We start from the raw sequence: 21,107 nt of genomic DNA on the forward strand, positions 1-21,107 counted from the left end.
TCCTTCTCCTCTATCCACTTCAGGGCCAATACTATTGCCAATAGTCATGGGGTATATACACTGCTGCCCTTGTACACAATCCCACAATTATAAACTTGTTTTTCAACAGGTTATGTAAATAGTGGAAGAGGGGTGAAAAAAAGCATCTATGTAACCACACAGAATTAATAAAACAGGTAACTAAGGGGCAATAAATGTGAACAATAAATATAACTTTTTAAAGCTATAGAGTGCACTGAATGATTACAACAATAACTGTAATGACAAGAGAAATGAATAGAAAGTGCAACATCATCCGCCATCGCATCATCATTTTGTTGCCTGTAAGTACAGTCGGATTCTCTTCTTCTAAGTTCTTGTGAATTCTTCTTCACATTTTTCTTTGACCACATGACATTTTCCATTAAATATCCAAAGCGGTTGGAAAAAGACATTGGATGTAGGATGTAATTTTTTGCCTTTTCGACCACAACCGCAGTAAGGACAGCTACAGTATGAATGTAAAAAGAAAAAGTATGCGATTTGGAACGCAGCTCATGTGAAATGTAGTAAAAATACCAATATGTCCTACTGCATCCAGTCACATTTTGCACATTTTGCAGCTTTTCTGGCTATTCTGACCCGTAATCCTTTGCACAGCAGCTATATAAGCAAGTGGGTTAAAGTTCAAGGTGCATAGTTATAATGAAGTAGTGTGTCCCAACTGAATGCATACTGCATGCAACAGTATGTACTTTGTAAAGGCAGCTGCAGTATGTGCTAAATCTTGATTTGGAATGCAGCTAACTGCTGTAATGGTACATTTCTACTTTGTATATTGTGTAAATGCTTAAGTGCTTGTACTTTTGCTCTGAACTCAGTAGACTTTCACCCTTTGTGTTAGCATATGTGCTCAAATGTATCTTGCTGTTGCAAAGAAGAATTCACCCTTGCCGACACGCGAAGATAACTGTAACTATGTTGTATGAGAATGTTCCAGCACCAAGGCCATCTGGCCGCTAGTTTTGCTTGCTGGCCGTTTGTTTTTCATTGTTGTTTCTAGCAGTCCAAAATGTCTTAACATTGGCCCCCACCCTTTGTGCTCCTTCTGTATAAAGAAAGTGCGTTCACTTTACACTTGGTTCTTCCTCACTGAGACTATACGCATTCTGTTGTGATGATTCTGCACAGAGAATAAATATTCAAAAGACAACCCCTGGTTTTTGGTATTCTTTATTTCAGCATTAAAAGACTCATGCAAAGCGGGTATAGGATTTTTCATGCCAAGTTCTTGTTAACTTTTACAGGGGATCAATAGAAACCATCCTAACTGGAAACATTACAAACTGCCATGGGATGTGCACGGCCCAGAACAGGGGGGCTCTATAGCAGGTGATTAATACCGCCCAGAACATCACCAGTACCCATCTACTAAGCATCAATGATATTAGTAACAAGAGGTGTCTGAGAAGAGTGCAAATTTATATTAAAAGACAACACCAACCACTGCTGTTTTTCCTATGACGCAAAATGGGATTAAAAACTGCATTTTGTTGCACAGCCCTGTTGTACAATGACAATAAATAACCTTGTAACCTTGTGTACAAAGGTATACAGGTGACAGGTGACAGGGTTTGAGCATTATACAACCAACAAGTGTTTTTGCTGCTATTGCATGAGATATGTTTTTATCTGATGGGCTTGTCAGACCAAAGTTTATGCTGCTTACTGAAAAGATTGTCTTTTTTAAGTGTCTTCTGAGACAATTAGACTTAAGTCTCCTGAAAGCCTTATATATACCTGAGTGTGATGAAATCCAGACTTTATATGTAAAGTATATGATGAACCATTGGCAAAGTATATTTCTGTTGGTCAGTATTATATGCTTCACAGGTTTTCAATGAGCACAGCCATAGGCACATCAATACATAAAGTTCCCATTATTCAAAATGTATAATTACCAAAGTTTAATATTTTTGCCGAGGGCACAAATACTATATAATATATATACTATAATAGTTGAACACTGAAGAAACACATTTTAGTTCATTTTAATTCATTTTCTGAATGGATGAAACATTAATGGAGCATGTTATTAATATTGCATCAGAAAATGAAAAAAACATCAAAACTTTGTCATTTAATTTAAATTTCTAAATTGTGTTATATTATTTTCCATACTCGTGTGTTGGTCTAGAGTTGAAAGAGGAATATTATTTAAATTATAATACATCTTATGTTATTCATTATATCCTATATTGTGTCAAAACAAAGATTGTCTAACAAAAAGATATAAAAAAGACACGTTATGTCATACAAAGATTCGCAACGAGAGCGCACAGTTGACAACCTTTGCAAATGTCCAAGTCTCATGATCATCACGTGGTACATTTTGATTGGGCAACACTCCTAAAGTCACAACTCCATTGGTCAGTTCACGTGTTTACCACTCATAGTAACTCGACATGCATGTCATTGGTCGGTTTCACATGTCTGCTGATGTGCCGGGTTACGGAGTTTTTCTGTTCCGTAATTTACAGTTAGTGTGGTAATACTGATGTTTATGTCATCTCTCCTCTACGGTGTCAAAAGGAGCTTTATTTGAGCAGAACTAACCTCATTCGAACGTGGTGCAAACTGACTTTAGACGTAACGTTAGCTAGCTAGCTAGCGTTACGTGCACACCCGGAAAACGGAAGCTAACGTTAGCTTTGTCGGTATAGAGTGACATAAGGGTTATTTACACTATTTAGAATGGGTGAGGAAATTAGCGACGAGCCGACTCACACGGGTAGTGTATCCGCTAATGACACCAATACAGAGGAAAACGGCGAAACAGTAGAAGGTGTAAAATATTACACGTTAGAAGAAATAAGAGTGCATAGCATGAGCAGTGACGCTTGGCTCATCGTCCACGACAAAGTCTATGACATCACAAGTTTCCTTGAAGAGGTAAGAAATAAGAAACACTTTATGCAAACCGGTAGCAACTATTTCGGTCCTATTTTAAGTTTGTGCTTTGAGTTTAAGTCTTTGGTTAACCTAACGTTAGCTATATCGGCTAAGATTACTTCCTGGAATTCCAAAATGTGACGTGTGACGTTTGCTGACCGTATTCCCTCAAGGTGTTGAACATCTACGCCATCCGGTATTTAAAGTTAAAAGTTTCAAGTTAGCTCTGGTTGAACAAGATACCTGCCTCTTGCTTAAACTATCGTGAAAACTTCTAACAACATTACTTGTACGTTACATAAACGAGTAGCTAACGTTACCTAACAACTGACATTGATGCCAACGCTTGTCATAATGTTATTGTTGCTTCTAAGTACAGATGCATGACATACCTGAATACTAGTTGATCCTTAAGGAGTCACTACACACGTTCACGTGCTTTTTAAGTTGTAAACTCAATAATATGACTATAACTCAAAGTTACTTGTCTCATAATTCATATGGAAGCTACTCGAGTTTTAACATAAGATGTCAATTTTATTAACGTTTTTTTCATCATATTAGCAACAGTTTAATACTGGAGCTGCTTGCAGTGGAGCTAATTTTAAGTATTACACTTGGGATGTTAACTAAAGTAATTCATAGTTTTTAGAAGGTGGGCGTATGTATATCACAATCTGTAAGGTACCTGGCAGCTTTAGCTGTCTATTGTAGGGGAATACAATGTAAATACTTTAGTACAGTTATACATCTCAAAATTGCACGAGTACAGACTTGAACCTGAATGTACTTAGTTTCTTTCCATAACTGATTGATCATATTGGTGCATTTCATAAATTTGCCTGTGATTTCAAGTGTTTTTTTTTTCTTTAATGAAGCATTAAAAAAAAAAAAAACCTGTATGATATTCTGAGTTTGTTGAATATAAGTAAATTGACAAGTTCAACACTTGTATTTGTATTTCAGCATCCGGGAGGCGAGGAGGTTTTGCTAGAGCAGGCGGGTGCTGACGCCACAGAGAGCTTTGAGGATGTGGGTCATTCCACCGATGCCAGGGAGATGCTCCTGCAGTACTACGTTGGGGAGCTTCACATGGTAAGATCAGGTCTCTGATTCCCTGCCTGTAGTATCTTTTCATGGTGTCCTTATCCCTCGGTCAAATACTGACATTAATCATGCAGAGTAATTAATCAGCTTCACCAAATTGCTTCCAGGAAAAAAAGAAGCCATTTGTTTCACAAAAGTTGCTCGGAGTCACAAGTTGGTGCCGTGAAAACAGTTTGGGGTTCACATGCTTATTAGCAAATTGAGGGAGATGACATTCAATCAAATGGAAATGTTGGGAACTGTGCAGCATAGCTCAAGGAAAGGTTCACAAGTCTGTCTTAAAAAAGTCAGTTGACTATATTAATATTAAAAAGGCAGTTTTGCTTGCTGAGCACAACCTGTTTTATTGTATGTATGGGCACAAAGCAAATGGTTGAAGACTGACTTAAAAATGTGTGATCCTTTTTAACTGACAGTGAATCCAAAGGGAGCCTCTCCTAACGGCTATCAGCCCCAAGGAAAGAGAGTAAGAGGAGACAAAAAGAGTGACAAAGATAGTTTTAAATTTCCAACTTTACTTTAGTTAAAATTGTAATAATTTGATAATTACTGTGTAATTGTGAAAGCAGCACATTTCTTCTCATTTAATAGTTTTTTTTGCATGGCCCCCAATAGTGTTTTAGTTCAGTTTCATGTTGCTATATCACTAGTTTTGCTTTTTCAAAACACACAGCTTTGCAACAATCAGTGTATACAGATTAATAAGATAAACTACAAGATTCATAAGACTGCTGAGGGTGGAAACATTCCTTGCTGTCTGATTATTGCTCTGGCTCTCCAGGGACTGATTTCTGCAGTTAGAACCGATATCTACTTTATTTTTAGATTTTGTCAACAGTTGTAAATATTAAACTTGTAATTAATTTGAATACATCTGATTTTTGACCAACTATGGACTGATAAACTGACTTGCTTTTAATTCTTGGCTTGGTTATGAGTGTAATTTGTCTTAGCCATCACATTATGATTAAGATTTATGGATTTTCTTTGCAGGATGACAGAAAAAAGGAGAAGGCAACGGTAAGCAGCAAAGTCACTGAAACAGAATTAACAAAGACAATACAAAGATCTTGGTTTGTGGCTAAATTATTTATACATCTCTAATTTGTGTCCTATCTTTCTGCTACAGGATGAAAATGTCTCGAACTCAGGAGAGTCCAGGTGAGTCATCATGATGAACATCGTGTGTCACTCATTGTTTAATGCTAATTATTCTGCTGATTTACAGTGGCTTGCAAAAGTATTCATACCCCTTGAACTTTTCCACATTTTGTCACATTACACGCCACAAACATAAATATATTTTATTGGAATTTTATGTGAAAGACCAACACAAAGTGTCACACAATTGTGAAGTACAAAGAAAATTATACATGATTTTAAATTTTTTTCACAAATAAAAAACTGAAAAGTGCAGTGTGCAAAATTATTCAGCCCCCTTTTCTCTGAGTGGAACCAATTGCCTTCAGAAGTTGCCTGATGACTGCTGAATGATTGAATGTTGACCTAATGACTAAATAGAGTCCACCTGTGTGTAATCTAATCTCAGTACAAATACAGCTGTTCTGTGACAGCCTCAGAGGTTTGTTAAGAGAATATTGGGGAGCAAACAGGACCATGAAGTCCAAGGAACACACCAGAAAGGTCAGAGATAAAGTTGTGGAGAAGTTTAAAGCAGGGTTAGGCTATAAAAAGATTTCCCAAGCTTTGAACATCTCACGGAGCACTGTTCAATCCATTATCCGGAAATGGAAAGAGTATGGCACAACTGCAAACCTACCAAGACACCGCCGTCCACCTAAACTTACAGTCCGAACAAGGAGAGCACTGACAAGAGATGCAGCCAAGAGGCCCATGGTGACTCTGGACGAACTGCAGAGATCCACAGCTCAGGTGGGGGAATCTGTCCACAGGACAACTATTGGGCGTGCACTCCACAAATCTGGCCTTTATGGAAGAGTGGCAAGAAGAAAGCCATTGTTAAAAGAAAACCATAAGAAGTCCCGTTTGCAGTTTGCCAGAAACCATGTGGAGGACACAGCAAACATGTGGAAGAAGGTGCTCTGGTCAGATGAGACCAAAATTGAACTTTTTGGCCTAAATGCAAAACGTTATGTGTGGCGGAAACCTAACACTGCACATCACCCTGAACACACCATCCCCACTGTCAAACATGGTGGTGGTAGCATTATGCTCTGGGGGTGCTTCTCTTCAGCAGGGACAGGGAAGTTGGTCGGAGTTGATGGGAAGATGGATGGAGCCAAATACAGGGCAATCTTGGAAGAAAACCTGTTGGAGTCTGCAAAAGACTTGAGACTGGGGCGGAGGTTCACCTTCCAACAGGACAACGACCCTAAACATAAAGCCAGGGCTACAATGGAATGGTTTAAAACAAAACATTCATGTGTTAGAATGGCCCAGTCAAAGTCCAGACCTAAATCCCATTGAGAATCTGTGGCAAGTTCTGAAAACCGCCGTTCACAAACGCTCTCCATCTAATCTGACTGAGCTTGAGCTGTTTTGCAAAGAAGAATGGGCAAAAATCTCAGTCTCTAGATGTGCAAAGTTGGTAGAGACATACCCCAAAAGACTTGCAGCTGTAATTGCAGCAAAAGGCGGTTCCACAAAGTATTGACTCAGGGGGGCTGAATACTTTTGCACACTGCACTTTTCAGTTTTTTATTTGTGAAAAAAAATTTAAAATCATGTATAATTTTCTTTGTACTTCACAATTGTGTGACACTTTGTGTTGGTCTTTCACATAAAATTCCAATAAAATATATTTGTTTGGGGCGTGTAATGTGACAAAATGTGGAAAAGTTCAAGGGGTATGAATACTTTTGCAAGCCACTGTACATGAATACCTGTAAATATGGAGATTAAAAAAACATTGATAGTTGCAAATCAAAAAGAGGCAATGGGCCATAATAATATATAGTTTATATCTTCATCTTCATTAGTTTTGTTCATTTTAATCTTAAATATATACATATATTTCTATTTCTTTCCAGCAGCTCCTGGACAACATGGTTGATACCTGCTATTGCAGCAATTGTCGTTGGTGTCATGTATCGCTACTACTTGTCTGAACACAAGTCTTCTTGAGCTGGCATGCTGTTTTCATCTCTTTTCATCTGGGGGCCTTGAAATGTTTGACCAAAAACCTCCTCACACTAACGCACACAATTAGGAGTGTCTGCATCCTCTGTAACAAGAAAAGGAGGTGAGCAATTTGATAAAGTACTTTTGTCCTTGTCCATCCTCAGAGTGCACCAAACAGACGAGGTTGGGCAAGGACTTTATTAAATTGTCTGCCTTCAGTTTCTTTGCATTTCTTTGTCACTGCCTGTTGTCATTAATGCTGTCCTTAACTTAAACTTTCATATGCATTTTACCCAGTTTTGTCAATACTTTAATTACCCATTTGTCTGCTCCGTTATTTTACCTGCCTGGTATACTTGCACCATCATTTCACCGATTCATTTAACATTGAGATGTTAGTATGCAGAATGGTGATAAAATCAGGGTGATAGTTGACCGCTACCTTTCTACTTTTTACACTGAATAATCATTTCTGATGCATTACTTTTGTTTTAATAAAGTGAAAAATGTTACTGCTACCTTACAATATGAATCAGGAGTTTAAAATTGCTTGATTGCATCGATCACTTGGTTGTTAATACATTATATTTCCAATTGCAGTGTCAAATATTTTGTCTCTTATGTTAGTTATATGGTATCAGTGATTATTTAAGTTAGAATGTGTTCTGACTATTTTTCTACAGTTCTGTTATCGAATTTGTGTAAATGTTTAAACTGCCTGAACCATATATTAATATAAATGCATGTAATACAGTAATATTGTATTACCTAGATAGAATAACTGACAACGATGAGTGAATACCCTTGAAAGAATAACTATTTATTTGTTGTTTTTAACTGGCGCTTTTTCACAACTTTGTTTCATTGGAATGCATCTTAATTGTATGTTTTGGGTGAGTGGTACTGCAGCTGTCAGACGGTTTGAATTGTATTGAAGTCTGGTGTGTGTTTCAGGCCACAGCATATATATTTACATACATATCGATTTTAGTTACTCAACATCTTTTAATTCTCGAGGTTGCTGTTCAGCTGTTGGTAATGTTAAATATGTAATGATAAATAAAAATCTTTGCAAAGCATTTCTAAAATGATTTGTATTTACTGTGACTATAGAAACAAGCATAACAATTTTAATTCCGTTTACGACCTATCAATTAAAAACCTTCAACACTGAATAGAACTTGCTGCTATTTTTACATGTGACTACAAAATAACTTGCAGATGTCAACATTTAGTTGTTTGGCTTTAACAATAAATATTTGCCATCTTTTTGCATTTCAATTGTCATTTCCTGTCATTAAGTCTCTTTGAATAAAATTAATCTTTCAAAAGATGTATAAATGGTGTGCTACTTAAGGACATGTGTTATCACTCTTGACAATATGTCTGTTTAGTTAACTGTCCTTTCAAAAATTCCCTCCCTGCTTGTGTCAATTGTCAGACAAATGCAACATAGAAAAAAAACAACCTGTAAAATAATGTCAACCTAGAACACAATGATAGGTGCGAGCCAGAAAGGACAGACAGACTAACTTCTGATCTTGAAATACCTTAATTGCTGGTAGCAAGCTTCTGAACTGTGCAGCAGGCTCTCAAAAGACAAAAGTCTGATCTCTATTATTGTTGAGGCCATTTACAAACAAGTTAAGAAATGACAGGGTGATGCTGGGAACAAGGAATAAGCCCAAAACACAAATACAGAGTAGTTAGGGCAACAGCTGCACATGTTATTTCTATATTTGTACTGTCATGGTGGTACGCAACATCTATAATAGCAAAGAGAAAGTCAGTCCACTTGTCATGCTTTACAGGGAGGTGAGCATCAAAGAGCAATAATCCAATAATTTGAATAATCCAAATTCTAATGTAACAATGGCATTAATGTAGTCCATCTGATAATGTGGTAATGCACTTGTACACTGATTTGAGTCCGTATATGCCCGCTCCCCTCATCTACTCGTTTTGTGGAGAGGAGCAGGAAGCAGTGATTGAAATTAAAGACTTCCCATCTGCATCGTCCACAAGAGCCCTCAGAGTGCCCATGAACAGCAAACTGCAGAAAGGACAAATCAACACCCATTGATGCATTCTAATGTAATCAGACGGGATGTATCAAGAGCTCGATGTCCTCTCGTTACAAAGATGTATTAATTGTTTAAAAAGAAAGTGTTTCAGTTAATCTAAAAAAAAAAAAAAAAAAAAGGCTTCAATATTACATTTACTTGTCTTGAATGTGCATCAACTCCTCAATTTTAGCAACTAAAAAAAAATGGAAAAATCTTTAATAACAAAAACACTCATGCAATAGAATAAAATTAGCAATTCCTCCGAGCATCAACCACAACCAGTCAGAAATAATTATACATTTATTGATGTATTAGATTTTGTCATGCCTTACTTAAAATGAACACAGGGTGGCACTACAACCTCAAGATGTTGATGTATGTAAATTTGGCCTTTACCGGAAACAGCGAAAATATATATTAAAATAACATATAAACATGGCAAATCTAACTTGTGCACAAACTCTAATAAATTCATCTCAGAATACTGCCATGTTTATCTCCAGGTTTTCATGGGCATGGAACAGCAGTAAACTCAATAAACAATGCTGTCACACATGGTGGCAAATACATTATGCAATGAAAAAAAACAATTATTACTGTGACAGTGTGAGGCTGATAAAGACTGTGTGCAATCAGATTATTTGAAATAATATCTAGAGACATTATACTGACAAAACATATCTGGACTCTTAGTTGGTGTCCTACAAATCATTAAAGACACTTTACATTTACATCAGTAGTGACAGCAGTTATGACCAGACAAAATGATGAGCTCTTATGAGACAGCATATTGTATTTGTGGGAGTATATGAAGTCCTCAAATAAACATCATTCCCCATGACTGGATCGCCTGTCATTTCTATCAGCAGTCATCCTCAAGGAGAGCTGAGGCTGCTAATGCACAACACTCCAGTGTCCCGGGAGACCTGCTCGGCAAAAATCTCCAATGGCTGGAAAAACACTTATGGATGCTGCAGGAACAAACATTATGCCTGACTAGTGGATTGACTTAGTCCAAAAAGTCACCTATACGTGGATTACTTAGTTATTTGTTTTACTTGAGATGTTGTTCAAATTAAATTCCTTCTTTTTTTTCATGCATGCAGACATAATATTGTAGCAGAGATACAGCAGCACATAGAAACAACCAATGTCAGTGTCACATTTTCTGTCTGCAGAGGAAATCCTGAGAGGGTTTTGCAGCGTTGACAACTGCCTAAAAGGTTCACTAAAACACCCACCTTTCACAGTAAAAACATCCCCAACTTTACTTTTTTTTCCTAAAGGATTTAGACCCGTGAAAGGAATACATTCACTCCAGAAAAAAATAATGTCAAAGTTCCTGCCGAGTCACGTTGCTGAGCCTGGGGCTCTGCTTCACACCACATCAATGAGTTAATGAAAAATATATCCTAAATATCAGTACAAGTAATGTCAAATGTAAAGCTTTAAAATGTATACACCTGAGCAAATTAAACTTGGCCCATGTACTTACACCTGCCTTATATGAATATTTCATTACTAATTAAACCATGTAGTCACATGTATTACGGAAGTGTCTGTCATGGTTTGTTTCTTTCTAACTTCATTCTTTGCAAAACCACACGCACGCACGCACGCACGCACGCACGCACGCACACACACACACACACACACACACACACACACACACACACACACACACACACACACACACACACACACACACACACACACACACACACACACACACACACACACACACACACACACACACACCTCAACCTTTCATCCAACATGGCATTGGTAGGCGGTAATTTGCATAATCCAATTCAAGTGATTCATCATAAAACACTTTATCAGTGTATAGCATATAGCAAACCCAGATTGTTTAGTAATGTAAATTAACATTCCGCTGTTCCAATAGTTTATTGGTCATCTAATCTCTGTAGTGTATGATGTTGTAAATGTGTTCTTTTCAGATATATAATGCCAAATGTAACAACAGCAGACTAGGCACTACATTCAAATCAAATTATTCTGTCTACTCCAAAAACACACACACGCTTTGACCTACTACTACTACTACTACTACTACTACTACTACACACCATGTGGTCTACTATAAAACAGCCTGGGCATGTGAAACAAACCAAACTTCAATTTCTATATTAGAATTATATTACTGTATTAAATTGCTCAAGCATAAACTACTAGGAATTTTTCCAATTCAATCTTCAGAAAAAAGAAATCCACAGCATCTACAAGTGTTGCAGACCTACAACACACCTGCCCCCAGATATATCCAGAGCATACTAAAGCAGAGATGTTCACTGGAAGCAAACCACGCTTTGTCTGATAAGGCAGAGCAGCTCATGCAATAACATGCTGTACTGTTGAAGAACGACTTGGCTGCTATGAGTAAGTTACACTGCTCTTTACGGTTCCTTTGACAGGTCTGTTTTGTTATTTAGTAATGTGGAGAGCAGCAGAACAAACGGCAGAGCATTTTGATACAGCTGATAGTGAACACTTTTCACTTTAACGTCATTTATTTTTTACAAATGATGTATTTGTAAATACTGAACTCAGACCAAGTGAAGACACTTCAAAAGGCATAATGCTTTATTTCATAGATCATCCATAAACCAACACATTATTAATTGTTATTTGTTCATTCTTTATAAAATTAGGAATTTAGAAACATAACAAAATGTATACATACAAAAGGTCATTATCAAGTTGGGTATCTTTTTGCATAATTTAGTGACAGACCTTCTGATGCACAAACATGAATGATGTTTGTGCATCAGACATCATTCTGATGACATCATTCATCAGCACCAAAGGCTAAAAGAAGTTGCATAAAATGTTTCTGAATTTCGGTTTCTTTGAATGTTTTTGGAAAGACTCTTACACCTGATTAACTTTAAATCTAAATCAATCTTCACCATGACAGTTAACTCTATTCAGTGAAAAACATGTCATTGGCATTGCCAGGTTGAGTCCATACTGCGTTAGAAGATACTGAGAGGATGATCTTGGACTTAATATCTTAAAATAAACAACCGCAGCTTCAGAAGTTACCCAAGTTATCTCTTTCCGGCACAAATGTGGTGACCTTTCTACAGTGTAGCTGCATAATTACTTTTCTCCTTGCATACCCTGAAATGCCATGACTTAAAGGTTAACTTCTCCCAGCTGTTATATGCCAAGGTCTTCGACGCACTGTTTAAATTGAAGGAGAGTTTGATGGCTTTAATCTTTCTAAGCGTTTGTAATTGGATAGTGATGTTAGTTCACAAATTTGTCATATGAATAGGAGTCTAAATTTCAGTTTCTTGTGATGATCCAATTGACTAACCTCAAATGTCTGAGGTGAAATATGTTGACCTAAGCAACAAGTCTAAATACGCAACAGCTGACACTAATAAAAGATCGGTTATATAGCTATATGCAAAATAATGGTAGGCAATTCTGGGTCACAGACAAGGCTGACAACTAACTATAAAACAACTAAAAGGTGGTTTAAGATGCCGTCTCTGACAGTGAATCAAATCTTGGCATGTCAAATCTGTGTGCATGGGTAAAACAAAACAAAAATCCAAATAAGTTATAAATTGAGCCTATGTTCCACTCAACTGAACATCGTTTAAAATAAAATAAGAAAAATATACAATGATCAATAACTCAAATCACAATGATGTAGACTGGTTATTTCAAGTACTTGTCATGATAGCCTGTCTTAGTGCCAATCTGTCTGCATTGCAACCCATGTGACCCACATCTTACCCCGATACCTTACTTAGAGATATGTCAATAATTTGACATCAGTTGACCTGCTCAGCCGGACAAGACAAGACAGCACAGAGGTCACCGACGATGTCTCTTACCATGCCAGTGGTGCTCTTCTGGTGCAGACATCCTAAGCCAAACTCAACAGGGTGCAGGTGGACGATACACTGGAAGAACGCTCATGAACACTGTTGTTATTATCCAGAATTCCTGACACAAAATGTGTCTTTGAAGTGTTGCGGCATCCGAGGGTGTCGGCCAGTTTGGGGCAGAAGGCCAAAGCCAGCCTTTGGAGGACGAGGTGGAATTTCCGGCGGAAGCTTCGGTTTACCCAGAAGTAGAAGATGCAGTTGAGGAAACCATTGGAGGTCGGCAGCCATACCACCACGAACTCAATCCACTCTGGTGCACTGCTACCAGAGACTGCTGTGGGGCAGAAAACATGGCGATTGAAGTGGAGCAAGTATTCACAGCAACCGCCAACACAAGACAGCAGCTTCTGACAGTTCACAGGGTCACAAAAGGAACAAACAGTCTTTCCATTGACAGCAATGATATGAAGCCATCAACATTTATAGTCTTAAGTACAAAATGAATTGGTAGATTTGGTGGAGTAAAGGCAACCGCTTTACATTGAGGCTCACTAGCGTTTGGACAGCAGAGCACTTTGAAGTGTAAGTTAAGACTGTCAGCTTCATTTTGCAGGGATTTTCATCCATATCAGATGAATTACAGCCCTCTTTGGAAAAGGTCTTCACTTCTAAAAATATTCACTGACTCCATTTCCAGTCTCGATTACTCCAAGACAGCATGGGGTTGGGGTAAATGAGAAAAAGTAAAAAAAAAAAAAAAAAAAAAAAAAAAAAAGGCCTGAGTCATAAAACTGGCCATGGGTCAGTATATTCATGCCCATAATTACATAAATAACTTTGACAGCTATTTCTATCAGCACAGTCACAGCTGAAATTGGTGGAGAAATGAGTAGAGGGGAAATAGCCATTAAATGTATGTTTAATTCAATTAATTGTGAAATAATCTTTCAGTAGATCTTCACTTACTTCTGAGTTTTTTGCTACCTTTGAAACTAGATGTTTGACTTCAGCATAAATACTGCAATATCAACAAAGACTGACTCTGAACGTTGTCACTTAGATTCACAAACATTTGACCCAAAACATACACAATGACACCTCATATCCTTTATGTGCCCAAGTAGCCATTGCAGTTATTTTACACTTCTTCAGTCATTGTACAATCAGCTGGGCTGACCTCAGGAGCTTTAGTTCTAAAACCCTAAACGGCCCTGTATTATTAAACAGAATGTTTCATGCATTTCAAAACAGTTAATACCTCCAGTATACACCAAAGAGATACAAATATTCTAGAGTTTTCTTCAACATATGACTCCCTCAGATGATTCTGGACAACTTTGTGTTCATTTTGGCTAAATTCACTTATTTAATGAAATGTGTGAAAATGAGCTAACAAGATGTTCTCAAATTGGTCTGTAGGACAGCCTCAGACATCCATCGATCCATTATTTATATTCCACCAATATCCACTGAGAAAAAAGGCTGCTGTATGTTAAAAGCAATTTTCAATAAGAGTGTCATCAACAGAATTAGGGAAGAAAAGGGAAGCTCTCTCTCTCTCTCTCTCTCTCTCTCTCTCTCTCTCTCTCTCTCGATAGATAGATAGATAGATAGATAGATAGATAGATAGCATTGCAGGCTTTTTCATTTTCTTTTCAAGATTCCCCTCCTGAAAAATGTTTATTTCCGCTTATTTATTGCTTACCATTGTAGATCATAGCTGCCATGCAGGGTGTCCAACAAGTGTAGTAGGCTGCCATCACAGGCACAAGCACTCTGGATGCCACATTGTGTCTCCTGCGACGCGCACAGTCGTATTTGCGCAGTTTCAGCCTCTGCCTCTTTGCCGCGCACCACACTCTCAGGTTTGCGTATGTCATGATGATGGAGCAGGGGAAAAATATAAAGCATGTCAAGCTTAGGGAGTATCCAACATTTGTGGAGTAGGACGGATTGCAGACCAGGGATGCAGTTGAAAAATGAACCTCGATAATGCCATCTGGAAATGATATTGGCGACAGTAGAACGGGAGGGAAGCACCAGGCGAAGGCAATCAGGAGCAGTGTCCTTTTTCTTGTCATCAGAGACGAATATTGCAGCGGGTAAAACACTGCGACGTACCTCTCCAGGCTTATCGTGGCCAGTGTATACATGCAGGTGGAGTAGACGGTGGCATTGCAAAAGGCCACGACGTGACAAAGCGCATCTGGCCCTTCGGTGTAGTCCTTTAGCAGACTCACCCAGAGATTCAAGGGCATGACCAGCAGTCCAAATGCAGAGTCTGCAGCAGTGAGAGAGAGGAGAAAGTACCGAGAGTTTCTTGACCAACCAGCCACGGAGGAAGTAATAACCAGGAGAACTGCAATATTTCCCAAAGTGATCATCACGCCCAAAACGATAATAATGCTTACTTTGACGGAGCGGTGAGTCAGCTCCTGTAGTCTCTGAGGGTCAACACCTGACAGGGTGGAGTCGGCAGAAGTTGAGAAGTTAAGCGATGAATACATCTTTTTTTCTCACAGTGGCATGGTCGCGACCAAAACATAAAGCACGCGAGGCAAACAAATCCGTTGAAAGACGCAAAAGTCAAAGCAAAGGTTTGGGGTTACGCTCGAAAGCAGCGCTGCAGCTGCTTGTAGCCGTTTACCTCGACAATCAGAGGCACACCTGGTGCAATTAGGGCTGGGTGGCGACAGTCTTCTCCAAACAGCCACTGCAACAGTATCAACATATCTTTAACTGCTATCAGAATAATTGCTTTGTAATTTTAACTAATTTTAGAAAGTATAGTATATATATATATATATATATATATATATATATATATATATATATATATATATATATATATATATATATATATATATATATATATATATATAGGTCTCTTAGTGGCAGTTGTGTGTTGTTTCTACAATAAGATACTTTAAGGTAATCTTGCTGTTGTACATGATATTGACTCAGTACAATATAATAAAAATGCTTTTAAAAAGGCAATTGAGAGATATTATATTTTATGAAAAGTGACATGCTATGAGGAAGACTGAGTTGAAATGTGAAGTTAATTTATTTATGGTGGCAAAATGTTTGCAAAGCAGTGTGCATTTGTATTTTTTGGTCATGACTTACTGATCACAAAGCTAAGTACTAAGTCTAACCTCTCTCTTTTTTGGTCTCATGTTATGTCCTTAGATCCAAAATGCACCTGTTTTTTTGATATCTGCATTTGTGAAGTGGCACGCATCAGCCAATGTATTGGTATGTTAATATACTAATATGCTTATATGTGCATGTCTTTGTGTATGTGCACATACACATACACAGTAAGTTAGATATGCAACCAATACGAGATATGTCTACAGAAACTTTATGGCAAATAGGTTCAAACAAGTATAAAACAAGTGGGGCCAATAGTAGGCCTTCTCTCAGGGAGGGGCAGGAAGGAATATTGTGATAGATGGGTGTAAAGGATAGGTTTGTATTATTTCAGGTACATCTTAATACAAATTCACTAGCCATAAGTCCATAAGTACGTTTAGTTATTGTTCACTGTAATCATTCTTGTTCTTCTTTCTAGTGTGACTTTTCTCTGGAAGATGGGAAACAAAGTTCACAGTTTTCACTCATAGCATGTGACTAATGTATTGAAATAGAAAAAAAATTAATAGAACAAATCTGAACCTATCCTTTAAGGTAGTATTTAGGCACACAATCACACTGTTCTTCTGTTTCTGTGACATGCTATTGATGTACAGTATATGGTGGGTATCAGGATTTTCTAAAGCAATCTATGCAGTGAGGTTTTTTTTCTGACCATTAGCTTAATACACATGGGTGCTGGGCTAACCACACTTAAGTAGAAGCTGACCTGAAAGCTCTCTGTGTGTCTTTATTAGATACAATTAGCAAGACAGTTTCAGCCCTGCAGGACTTTCATCGCATCCGGTAGGGTTGTCTGATTAATTGTAATTAATAAAGGTGGGATGTGAGTGTAGTGTGTGGCCTCTAATGTAAATACTACTATGTATCATATGTCTCATGAATAAGTAATACAACAGAAACATTGTAGTACAACTTACCTTGTAAAACAGAGCTAATTTAATGTTTTTACAATCAGCATTGCTGTTTAAATTATTCAGTTTATTGCAAGTTGTCCAGTGGAAATACAAATGCCACTGTTGACTGTATCCACAGCCACCCCTTCCATCAAGCTTCAGGTTTGCAGGGCAGCCCACCTTGGCAGGTTTGATCACCCACAACAACAATGAGTCAGTCAACAATTCATCACTGTTAAGGTGCCACAGAAGATGTATGCTCTGTCACAGCCGAGGTAGCCTGACATCTTACAACCAATCATGGTCCAATTTTCCCGATCACACACCATCAGTGTCAGGCTTTACTTCACCTCCTGTTTGAAGAGTTTTTGTCTGCACTGCTGAGTGGTAGCTGCCATATTCTCTCCTTCAAAAAAAAAAAAACTACATGAAGCAAGGGCAAAGAAAAGGGCAGGGAAGATTGTCACTGACTGACTTTCCCACTCAGGTAACAATCTGTTTCAGCGTTATTATTCTGTGTGACAGTCAGTTCATTAAACAACACACTCTTCCAAGGCTCAGTACTCTCCTGCATCCCCAGGAACAGTAATACCACCGATGATGTATTGTTACCCCAAAAGACAATCAAACAATGTTACAAGTCTAGTGGCTCCCATTTAAATGAAGAATATTTTAAACCTTGATATCACAGTAAATACATCCTATGGCCTTGAAAAATAGCCTTTGTGGAACATTACTTAATTTATACATCACTAGAATGAACAAACACAGTTGTACATTATGCAGAAAACATTTACATCAACAACAAAATGTTATATTTGTATTGTAGAATTCAGGTAATGAAATAATATTTTCAACTGAAGATGTCTCTCTGCAGAGTCCCACAGTGTGTTACAGAATGTAACAGCAGAGTAGCAGCTGCTACAGTGTGCCATGGGAGGAACTTCTCCAACAAATAGTATACAGCACACACCCACACACACATTGACCGTAAATATACATGTGTCCACAGTATATGGATCTAAGACACACAGCTTTACTGTTCTGCTACCACGGTTGGATGCCCCAGAGGAGAACTGACAGGTATCTGCGTTTAATAAATGTGTTTCTCGCTGTCCTAATGAGCAGATTTTTTTCTAGGTGATGTCTAACACGAGGCCTGGGGGAGGGGGTGGACTCAGGCTCTCAGGTTAATATTCTCAGTCCTCCCCCATTTGTACTCCTTCATGTTCTTTGAACAGTCAATTGCATGCTCCTTAACTCATTTTGAAAGGATGTGGAAGCACCAGACAGTCACAGATATAGCACAAGATGCTACATATATTACCAAAGTGCAAAGAGTGAATGGCAACCTACTTTTTTTGCTCGAGGCTAAAACCAGATCCATTTATTTATTGAATTAGTTGTACGATATTCACTGCTTGTCCTCATGATGCTACATAATTGATTCACAACCATTCAGGTGGTTTGTCAGCCAATTTAAAGCCAGTGTTTGTTTTTAAAAGAGTAGCCTAATGCATATTTTGGAAAAAAAGAAGGAAGTGCACTCTGAGCCATTTTCTTATCCTTTCAGTTCATTCATAAATACAGCTGCCTTTTGAGTATTTTTGTGAGGCCCAAATCGTGAGATGTTTTCATGTGACAGAGAGGGAGTGTGTGTGTGTGTGTGTGTGTGTGTGTTTTGGGTCTACATGTGTGGGTGTGCACACAAAGCACTACTTGCCAAAGGTGTATGTGTAAATGTAGTTGATCCCATGCGGACATGAGTGAGATAGAGAGAGGATGAATTTGTACATGCTTGCAATTGAATATCCTGTGAGTGGGTTGACTCCTCCATTGGACAGCTACTGTACAGTACTTCCTGATGTGGAGGAAGGTAGCCATTGATTGTATCTGTCTATGCATGTGTGCTTGTGTGAGTGTTTGTGTGGGCAGCAACACTATCTAATTCTACCAGTGAGGGTTGTTGCATGATGTTTAAGAGATATAGTATAGCATGGGGGTTTGATGGGTGATTGTGTGAAAACTTGATGTTTGTCTTGACAGTCTGTCTAACTGATAACGGGAAGCTATCAGCGCAGACAAAACCAACCTGGCAGGTTGGAAGTTATTAAAGTGGTGTCTAAGATACATTCTTTTTGTGCCCGCATACCAATGTGTCCTCCCTGTGGACTCAAATAAGGAAGAGAATTACATGGATTGTGCAGAAGCTGAACGGTGAGGGTACTTTACATGGACTGCTTATGCATAATTCTGCATTACACATCAAATATATACAGAAGAAATATAGATGAATCATATTCAGATTTGACTCATATGCCAATATTCATATGGCTCTGCTGCTGTATAATCCTCCCATTCTTGGACTAAATGCTTGAATCTAAAAGAAGTGACTCCAACCCAATCTTTAATGTTTTTAATGGGGACAACATGTGTGAGGTTCCTTTTGTGTTTAGAAGAATTTATACCAGAGGTGAGAGAGACGCAACAAGACAACTTGTAGTGATTAAGTTCAGTCAATGAAAACAAGCTTAGCTTTTGGTTTTGCAGAGAAACATGCTACTTTCCTAAATGCTGTCTGTGGACTGAAAAATATCAATCTGGTGCTCTAAATTCCTAAAAAAAAACCTCCTGGATAATTTAAGCAGCACACATTGACCCTGTTACACAATGTTTGTATGTCATAGTGCCTCTGCTTCTCTCCCTTGTACAGACCTACACCAAGGCTAGAATTTAAGCCTTGCATAACAGCTATTCACCTGTAATTTAAAAGCATTGGGTATTGAATACCACTGAAAATATGTTTTTCAGAGAATCACCATTGAAGTGAGATTTTGCAACAGGGGTATTATTCTCTTATTTCTCCTAGAAAAAGGTTTGTCTGATGCTAGAAAAGTGACCCACCAGACAGGGCAAATCCTGCTTTGGTACTGCTGTGCATTTAGCATTATAATAAAAGTGTGAATGTGAGTCAGAGTGTCTCTTCATTAAATGTTCTACACATTTAACACTGGGATTTTAGTGATCTGTGTGTGTGGTAATGTGTTTTAATTCTTAAACGTTTCTAAAATGGAAAATTGTAAGCTGTTTAACAGATAAAATCATTGGGTCCAGAAAAGCTGGAACCATTGATTTGATCTTTAATGTTTTGCCAATGGTTGCAACTTGCATACATAAGATATAGCTGCAGCTGTAGTCTACAACACTGGCAAACATGACGTTCAACAATTTTGTGTGAAAAGCCAATAAAATATGTTTCCTTTTAATAATAGAACGGTGATAGATCAGTGAAAAATATGCCCATATGTTTTTAGTATTCATTGTTTAGTCACTGAAATTTACACGTGTACACTTGGCCCCAGAAGGACATAACTTGAGATGACCATTTTCACTGTGCTAGCGGAGGTCACAATTGCTCTACAGTCTAGTTCTGTACCTTCTCTAAAACCCGACCCGCCTGGTTCATTCCACTCCAGAGGAAATTGTGATAAATATAACATACTGCTGTGTAACTGCAATATTAAGACCTTGTGTCAATTCACAGCTTAAGTGAAAGTCTTGTTTGTGATTGCCCTCTCTGCAAAGCTGATGCATTTTTCTTTAAAAGTTGGTTTCTGTTGATTGTGCAGAGAAATGTTTATTATTTGACGTCATCCATGTGTGCGTCAAAGGTCTGATGCTGAGTAACATGCAGAGAATGACAATGAGCCGCTGAGTGGCTGAAAGGACTGCAGCTTACAGTTATGGCATTCGTTTTTTCCCCTTCAGCTTTACACACCTTAAAAAAATGCAGTTTATTAACAGCCTAATAATATCACAATAACACGTTTTTAACAAAATATGATGATATCATGAGAGAGCCATCACCAAACATTTGTGTTTTCAAAATGACTGTGTTGTATTTGGTATATCATTTTGATTACTTCTGAGTCCCAGCCTATACGGAAAAATAAAACACTTCAGCAGTTATTGAAGTGCAT

At 38.0% G+C, this 21,107-nt stretch overlaps 2 protein-coding genes across 3 annotated transcripts; one reads left to right on the plus strand and one right to left on the minus strand.

The window, feature by feature from the left end:
- The first annotated feature begins 2,458 nt into the window (after positions 1-2,458).
- Positions 2,459-8,481, plus strand: cyb5b (cytochrome b5 type B). 2 transcript variants are annotated; one of them, XM_068730960.1, is made up of 5 exons: positions 2,459-2,931; positions 3,898-4,026; positions 5,032-5,058; positions 5,168-5,199; positions 7,050-8,481. In XM_068730960.1, the coding sequence occupies exons 1-5, from the start codon at positions 2,734-2,736 to the stop codon at positions 7,141-7,143; spliced, it is 480 nt and encodes a 159-aa protein (XP_068587061.1). In that variant the 5' UTR covers positions 2,459-2,733; the 3' UTR covers positions 7,144-8,481. The 2 variants fall into 2 exon arrangements, with proteins under 2 accessions (XP_068587061.1, XP_068587062.1); XM_068730961.1 differs by having other exon boundaries at positions 7,053-8,481.
- A 4,629-nt stretch (positions 8,482-13,110) lies between these two features.
- On the minus strand, positions 13,111-15,592 carry zgc:162592 (uncharacterized protein LOC561993 homolog). The gene is made up of 2 exons (XM_068731107.1): positions 14,778-15,592; positions 13,111-13,406 (listed from the first exon to the last, which is right to left on the minus strand). Exons 1-2 carry the CDS (start codon positions 15,577-15,579, stop codon positions 13,111-13,113), a joined length of 1,098 nt encoding a protein of 365 aa, XP_068587208.1. The 5' UTR covers positions 15,580-15,592.
- Between the last annotated feature and the right edge of the window lie 5,515 nt (positions 15,593-21,107).

Source organism: Cebidichthys violaceus, unplaced genomic scaffold, assembly GCF_023349555.1.
Source record: "Cebidichthys violaceus isolate CVI_PGR_0920_01 unplaced genomic scaffold, fCebVio1.0.p SCAF_5, whole genome shotgun sequence".
In the NCBI taxonomy this organism is placed as follows: Eukaryota; Metazoa; Chordata; class Actinopteri; order Perciformes; family Stichaeidae; genus Cebidichthys; species Cebidichthys violaceus.

Excerpts from the sequence above, each read along its gene's own strand:
- cyb5b (XM_068730960.1), top strand. The coding sequence starts at position 2,734 with ATGGGTGAGGAAATTAGCGACGAGCCGACTCACACGGGTAGTGTATCC. Across the intron at positions 4,027-5,031 it reads ACGTTGGGGAGCTTCACATG|GATGACAGAAAAAAGGAGAA; the intron begins GTAAGATCAGGT and ends TTTTCTTTGCAG. Across the intron at positions 5,059-5,167 it reads GAAAAAAGGAGAAGGCAACG|GATGAAAATGTCTCGAACTC; the intron begins GTAAGCAGCAAA and ends TTTCTGCTACAG.
- zgc:162592 (XM_068731107.1), bottom strand. The coding sequence starts at position 15,579 with ATGTATTCATCGCTTAACTTCTCAACTTCTGCCGACTCCACCCTGTCA. Across the intron at positions 13,407-14,777 it reads GGCAGCTATGATCTACAATG|CAGTCTCTGGTAGCAGTGCA; the intron begins GTAAGCAATAAA and ends TCTGCCCCACAG.